Source organism: Solanum tuberosum, unplaced genomic scaffold (genome assembly GCF_000226075.1).
Source record: "Solanum tuberosum cultivar DM 1-3 516 R44 unplaced genomic scaffold, SolTub_3.0 scf00028, whole genome shotgun sequence".
NCBI lineage: Eukaryota > Viridiplantae > Streptophyta > Magnoliopsida > Solanales > Solanaceae > Solanum > Solanum tuberosum.
The window spans coordinates 515215-522786 of NW_006238954.1; the positions used below are offsets into that span (position 1 = coordinate 515215).

The following is a 7572-nucleotide window of genomic DNA, read 5'->3' on the forward strand; positions in this document are numbered from 1 at the left end:
AATGGGCCTAAGGCTTCAATCCCCCCCCCCCCCCCCCCCCCCCATTTAGTTCTTCCTATTTGCTATTATTATTTATTAATGCAAACGACTATATTTTGCTTTAGTTAATTCCTATTTTTTAAAGAAAATTTGGTCTTTCACTAAGTATTTATCTGTTGATTTTAGTATTGCTTGTGTATTCTTTATTAATATTAATGAGTACCAAATTTTGAATATAATATAAATATTAATAAAAATATATTTTAATACTATTTTAATTAAAATAAATAAATAAAATTTAAAAATGATGAATATTATTAATTATTGTTAGAGTTTTTTTGAATTAATGGTTCTCTTGATCTTTTACGTCATGCTAAGCGGATTGCAGTTATAATTTTTTTTATTTTCTCTCATCTATATATCTTAAGCGAAGATGACTGGGTTGAAGCTATAATTTTTTTTGTATTTTCTCTCAATTAAATATTTGTAATAACTCATTGAGGCATTGAAATATAAATAAAATAAAATAATGGTATTAGATGATTTATACAAGTTTGAATTTTTAAGGTGCAAAATCCCTAATTTTCTCAAGGTTTTAGAGAATACGATTTCTTATTACTATCAAAAAAATTGAACTACTTAGGTATCTTTAATATTAGAATATATATACACTAAATATGCATATTTGATCAAGTTATTTATAAATATCGATAAATAGAAGAAACTGATCTATTTAAACACGTGATACTCACAACCTCCGAATCTTAGATCCGCCTCTGCAAATCATAAATAGCATAATGAAGCTACTATAAAAGGATCAAACGGTGGAAATGGGTTTCAAAAACGCAAACTAATCATGCGGGTTGTTGCACTTGGACTCAACTAAATTTGTTTTTCTTCTAGATAAGTTGCTAAATGATAAATTGGTTATTAAAACTAACTAGCATATTATATTAACATTAATTTACAATGATTTAAGTAATTTAATAAATTAAGAATATATATTAATTATCTGTAATTACGTCATAGTCATAGAAGTGCTGATACATTTCGGATTACGAGATTTAAACAAGTTTAGTTTTTAGCATAAATTTTTCAGATATCTTTTAAATATTTTGAATTATCAACTATTGTGACAAATAATATTTTTTTACGTAGTTTACAAATATATAAATTTCATTTTAAAAAATTTGAAGATTTCATAAGCAAATTCTCGATCAAACTTAAATTGTTTGACACTCAAAAAACGAAATGTATCACACAAATTAAGACAGGTGAGTATTGGCAACATATAAGTTACATTTTAAAGAAATATATATAGATGGAGGACATTGATGATGACAAATACATTTGAGGTTAAGTGTTTGTTTAGAGTTTAGTGTCTACATTTACGTAACTCACTCTGTGTAAAACAACCATTTTCTCCACTATCCACTACAAAACCGATAAAACAGCTTCTCCTATCTTTCATCACACTTGCATATCAAATAAATACTAAACGTCAATCACCTTTTTCTTGCAACAAATTTTTTATCCAATTCCTTACTGTTTTATAGTTTTACACATTAAAAAAACTTGGAAATCCAAATCTATCACTATCTACAGACTCTGCAAGGAACTTCCAAATTAAAAAAAAAAATTGTTATAAAAATTCAAAAATAAAAGAAAGAAAAGCAGGCCAGTCAAAGTAGAAATCTTTCACGGACCCTATTTTTACCCTTTTCTTCATATTTAAGAAAATAGTAATTGGAGATGAGATAGTGTTAAAGTTGGCAGATTCTTGTAATAGAAAAATCACGGGTTACTACATAACAAATTATTTTTATATAACTTTTCCACTTGTTTCCCTCTATAAATTTGCCTGTCTCTCCATTTCAATATATGACATAGGAATGGCGTTTTCGTGTAATAATCATTTCTCTATTATTCTCATTATTGGTTTCATATTAAGTTCAGAATTGAAACCAGTTTTAGCACAAAATTCTCCTGTTTTCGCTTGTGATATCACGAGTAATCCCGCGTTAGGGAATTTAACATTCTGTGATGCATCTTTGACGGTGGAAAACAGAGTGAATGATTTAGTGAAGAGATTGACATTGGGAGAAAAGATTGGATTTTTGGTAAGTGGTGCAAGTGGTGTGAGTAGACTTGGGATACCAAAGTATGAATGGTGGTCTGAGGCTTTACATGGTGTTGCATATACTGGTCCAGGAGTACATTTCTCTAGTCTTGTTCCTGGTGCAACTAGCTTCCCTCAAGTCATTCTCACTGCTGCTTCTTTCAATGTCTCATTGTTTCAAACCATTGGAAAGGTCATTTTTCAACAATTCATTCCATTCTTGGATAATCATGTCATATATATATATATATATATATGAGAACTGTCTATAGTATTAGTTACCTCAAAACAAGAGCAATATTTGTACTCCCTAGCCCTCCTCTTCAATTTGTTTGTTTGATTTTGACGTGATACGGAGTTTAAGAAAGTTGTGTAGTTAAAATGCACTTAAATTTGTTTTCTTAAATATTTCATGTGCAATGTTAGAATTAAAAAGTTGTCAAAAAAAGAAAAAAAGAGACACATTTCATAAAAATAAAGAGAGTATGTTTCTTTGGTTAGTACTCAATCTATTTCATATTAACTAAATTTTTGAGGACTATTGTTCAAAGTTCAATATGGATGCTTGAGTTTTTTTTCCATATTTACCCTTTATTTATTGAAGTTTTATATTTTCTAGGAGATAAATTACACTACTTACAAAGTTATACTCCCTCCGTTCCTATTTATTTGTCACCATCTTTTATTTCAGGTACATTAACAAATTAAGTAAGTTTACTATTCTACCCTTATTTAATTTTTTTTTGAAGTTAACTTTTCAATCAATGAATGAGGAGTAATATATTTTGATTAATTAATTTGACCGATGAACATAAATTATTCACTTAGTTTTTCTATATTGGTCAAATGTATATTTTTAAGGCTATAACTCACAATGGTAAAATATGAAGAATATTGTAATTTATGCATTGATTTTATGAAATAACCAGTATTATAGATCAACTATTTATAGTAAGATGACATTAAAAAGAAACGAAAGGAATATTTATGATTTCACAGAGGGCAATAGTGAATCTGATGTTTTTTCTTAATATGAAATTAGAGGGAGTAATGTTTTCCAAAGACATTACTTTCTATGTGCAACACAACAAAAGCACATATATGATGAAATTTCTATTTGTATATTTTTTTAAAATTCGATGGAATTTCTTTTATAAATTGCTGATTGAAAGTGAAGTTCAACCAATTCTTGACGTACGTTGCCGTCTCTGTACCATTATTTCAATACCATCCTTTAATTCCAGCTTTTCTATTTAAAAAGCATTGGTTGTATTTTTAGAAAATGACACAGCCGTTTGTCCAGTTTTATGGATTATATATACTTAGATGTCGTCTTCTAAACGTTAAGTTGCGTTATTAATTTTAAATATTGAATCTGTCTCTGGTTACAGGTGGTGTCCACCGAGGCTAGGGCAATGTACAACGTTGGTTTAGCAGGTTTGACATATTGGTCTCCGAATGTCAATATCTTTCGTGACCCGAGATGGGGAAGAGGCCAAGAAACACCAGGAGAAGATCCAACACTGACCAGCACGTATGGTGTAGCCTATGTCAAAGGGTTACAACAAACAGATGATGGCAGCACAAATAAGCTCAAGGTTGCTGCTTGTTGTAAGCATTATACTGCTTATGATGTTGATAATTGGAAAGGAATCGAAAGATACAGTTTCAATGCTGTGGTTAGTGTCAATTTTTACTTGTTTACACTAACATATGACATGTTAAATTACAGTGATCGCGTATAATTAATAAGATGGTTGCGCTTTTTGTGACTAATAGGTAACACAACAAGATTTAGATGATACATTTCAACCTCCATTCAAGAGTTGTGTACTTGAAGGAGATGTAGCCAGTGTGATGTGTTCGTATAACCAAGTGAATGGCAAGCCTACCTGTGGTGATCCGAATCTTCTAGCTGGGATTATAAGGGGAGAATGGAAATTAAATGGGTATAATTTGAAGCTTTCTTGATTTTTACTTTTCAAAGATGAATAAATGCACTTACATAAAGTATGCTTAAAACAGATACATAGTCACGGATTGCGATTCATTACAAGTGATTTTTAAATCCCAAAACTACACCAAAACACCAGAGGAGGCTGCTGCTTTGGGTCTGAATTCAGGTGATCAGTCATTTTCAACTCTTTATGTTTGGCTATTTCAAATCTTATAATCCGAACATTTTTTGTATGTAACAGGGGTGGACCTGAATTGTGGATCTTGGTTGAGTACATATACTCAAGGTGCTGTTAACCAAAAACTTGTGAATGAATCAGTTATTGATAGAGCTATCTCAAATAATTTTGCAACACTAATGAGACTTGGATTCTTTGATGGTAATCCAAAAAACCGTATTTATGGAAACCTTGGCCCTAAAGATGTTTGCACCCTAGAAAACCAAGAGCTTGCTCGTGAAGCTGCGAGACAAGGGATTGTCTTGCTGAAAAATACTGCAGGATCGCTACCTTTAACTCCCACTGTCATCAAATCATTAGCAGTCATTGGTCCTAATGCTAATGTGACAAAAACCATGATCGGCAATTATGAAGGTACATTTTGTATCATCATTTAGAACCGTTGTTAAAGCTTTATTTACAAAGAGTTTTGTCAATTATATCTGGATTTTGCAGGTATTCCATGCAAGTACACAACTCCGTTGCAAGGTCTAACAGCCTCAGTTGCCACAATTTACAAGCCAGGATGTGCTGATGTGTCTTGCAACACTGCCCAAATCGATGATGCTAAGCAAATAGCATCCACGGCTGATGCTGTAGTTTTAGTAATGGGATCTGATCAATCTATTGAGAAAGAAAGCCTGGACAGAACTAATATAACTCTTCCAGGACAGCAATCAGTTTTAGTAGCTGAGGTTGCTAAAGTTGCCAAGGGACCTGTAATCCTTGTTATCATGTCTGGAGGTGGAATGGACGTACAATTTGCTGTCGACAATCCTAAGATAACAAGCATTCTTTGGGTTGGTTTCCCCGGTGAAGCCGGTGGTGCTGCCTTAGCAGATGTCATCTTTGGATATTATAACCCAAGTCTGTCTCTTATTTCAACTTTTAAGATGTGTTTATCTTTCCATGCAAAAGTGCCTTAAATGTTTTCGTGTTATCTTGCAGGTGGAAGGCTCCCAATGACATGGTATCCACAATCATATGCAGACGTTGTTCCAATGACTAATATGAACATGAGGCCAAACCCTGCCACAAACTACCCTGGCAGGACTTATAGGTTCTATACCGGTCCAACTGTTTTCACATTTGGTCATGGATTAAGCTACTCTCAGTTCAAACACCATCTAGATAAAGCGCCACAATTTGTCTCCCTCCCTCTCGGAGAAAAACATACTTGTCGTTTGAGTAAGTGCAAGACTGTTGATGCGGTTGGGCAAAGCTGCAGCAATATGGGATTTGACATTCATCTAAGAGTTAAAAATGTTGGGAAGATAAGTGGAAGCCATACAATTTTCTTGTTCACTTCACCACCCTCAGTCCATAATGCACCTAAGAAACATTTGTTGGGGTTCGAGAAAGTTCATTTGACACCCCAAGGAGAAGGGGTTGTTAAGTTCAACGTCGATGTTTGCAAGCATTTGAGTGTACATGATGAGCTTGGAAACAGGAAAGTTGCATTAGGACCACATGTTCTTCATATAGGAGATTTGAAGCATTCCTTGACTGTGAGGATTTGAGCAACTCCTCAACATATTTCTTCTCAAAAGAGAAGGGAAAATATCACAAGTAGATGCAAAAAAATTCCAAATTCGGAATATGTTTACATAAATGTAACAAGTTTCTTAGTTTTCGCTTAATTGTTCATCTTAAGTAGGGAAATAGCCTATCTACCGTCCAAGGTAAGGGTAAGTTCTATGTACACACTATCCTCTCCCGTCTGCACTTGTGGGATTACGCTGGATACGTTGTTGTTGTCCATCTTAAGTAGAAGAATCAAACTCTTGAAGTGAAACAAAGTTTTTTTCTCACATATTTCTACTATATAGAAACATGAAGTGTAGGACGACCACAACATAATATTATTGTACATTGTGCAACAGAAGTTGTACTTACAATTTTTAGGTTTAGTTATTTAAAGCAAAAAGTAAGGGTATTTTTGTCTATTCAATCTGTTCTTTTGTTCTACCAGTTTCTCAATCATTCTTACTTCTTCTTCTCTCCTTAATTTCTCTGGAATTCCTCTTCTTTACTCTCTAAGACTCCAAAGACGAAATCTAAAGTCGAGCAGGTATGTGAATTTTTTCACTCTTCTTTAGAATTTCAATAATAATAAACCTTACATTTCACTAAAGTTTAGAATTAGGTTTTTAACTCTCTGTTATATTCTTCTTGAAACCTTTCGTCTTCAAATCTTCAGATATGTTCTTCTTCAAATTTTCCAACAATTTTTTTCCATGAAAAATATGAAGGTTTATGTTGTCCTCACATAACTGCGATTTTTTCTTATAGTTGATGAATTGATTTAGCAATGGTTGTAGATCTCTATTTTTTTTTCTTTTTATCAACAGTCTGCCTATTCATTAATAATAATAAAGTTCACTCGAATTGTAATTCTCAACCACATAGTGTTAATCAATAAAGACCAGTATTTTCTTTGCTCTCCTCGTCTATGCAATCATGAATGCTAATCTCATTATAATTGACACTATTGTATATACTTTGTATAAATGTTGCCATTTCTGATGATGAATACTTCTACATGAGACAAAAATAATGTACTATTTACAAGAAATGAAACTTGCAATTAGTCTTTGCAAGTAAGGTTATGTATCTGATGAAAACTTGAACACAAGGTTCAACTCTTCTATTTTACATACATATTCATGTGATGCCTTTGGAATCTTCTTTATTCAATCCATACATAAATGGACGATCAAGGATAAGTTATAATTTAACTCAAGTGCAAAAAATACATTTAACCTTTCTCCATTTAATTTCAGAAAATCCGTGCTTTCATCTCTTTCTTCCAACAACGGATAAATGTCGACTCTTTCAGTAAGGCTAGACAACTCATTGAATCATTTTATGCATTGTACTGTATCTTGATAGTTTTCCTTAAGTTTAGTTTGAGGTCTTTTCATGTCTACCTGTGTTCATCTTATATTTATTTTGGATGCACAATAAATACACACATAGCTTCACCTATATTACCTGTAAGTTGTCGATATCAAATAAACATTTTGTTTTAGTCTAGAATTCTATATTGGCCATCTCTTGGGTGATAGTCGCACTTCCAAATTATGAGAATTTTTTTGTTGAATGTTGTTAGCAGATGCTCTTATTTAATGTCTAACTACCTCTTGTCTGCATAGTTGCATCTTAAAGCATGTTTCATAAATTTTGTTTGTCAAAGTATGTTTGGATACTCACCTTGTACTGTCTCCATTCCCACCAGGCCCCGTTGTGAAGCCATTGTATCTTCAATATGCTAATTTATAGGAAGACTATGTTTTTTGA

The 7572-nt window shown here is 32.5% G+C and overlaps 1 protein-coding gene across 1 annotated transcript in view; it reads left to right on the top strand.

The window, feature by feature from the left end:
* The window catches only part of LOC102598234 (beta-xylosidase/alpha-L-arabinofuranosidase 2-like), an 8235-nt gene extending 2381 nt beyond the window's left edge, over positions 1-5854 (top strand). Inside the window, exons 2-8 of the mRNA XM_006341782.1 lie at positions 1769-2291; positions 3490-3777; positions 3878-4047; positions 4124-4221; positions 4297-4647; positions 4729-5139; positions 5221-5854. Of these exons, the coding sequence (XP_006341844.1) occupies positions 1769-2291; positions 3490-3777; positions 3878-4047; positions 4124-4221; positions 4297-4647; positions 4729-5139; positions 5221-5792 (2413 nt within the window). The 3' untranslated portion in view covers positions 5793-5854. The remainder of the gene's footprint in view (positions 1-1768; positions 2292-3489; positions 3778-3877; positions 4048-4123; positions 4222-4296; positions 4648-4728; positions 5140-5220) is intronic.
* The last annotated feature ends 1718 nt before the right edge of the window (positions 5855-7572 follow it).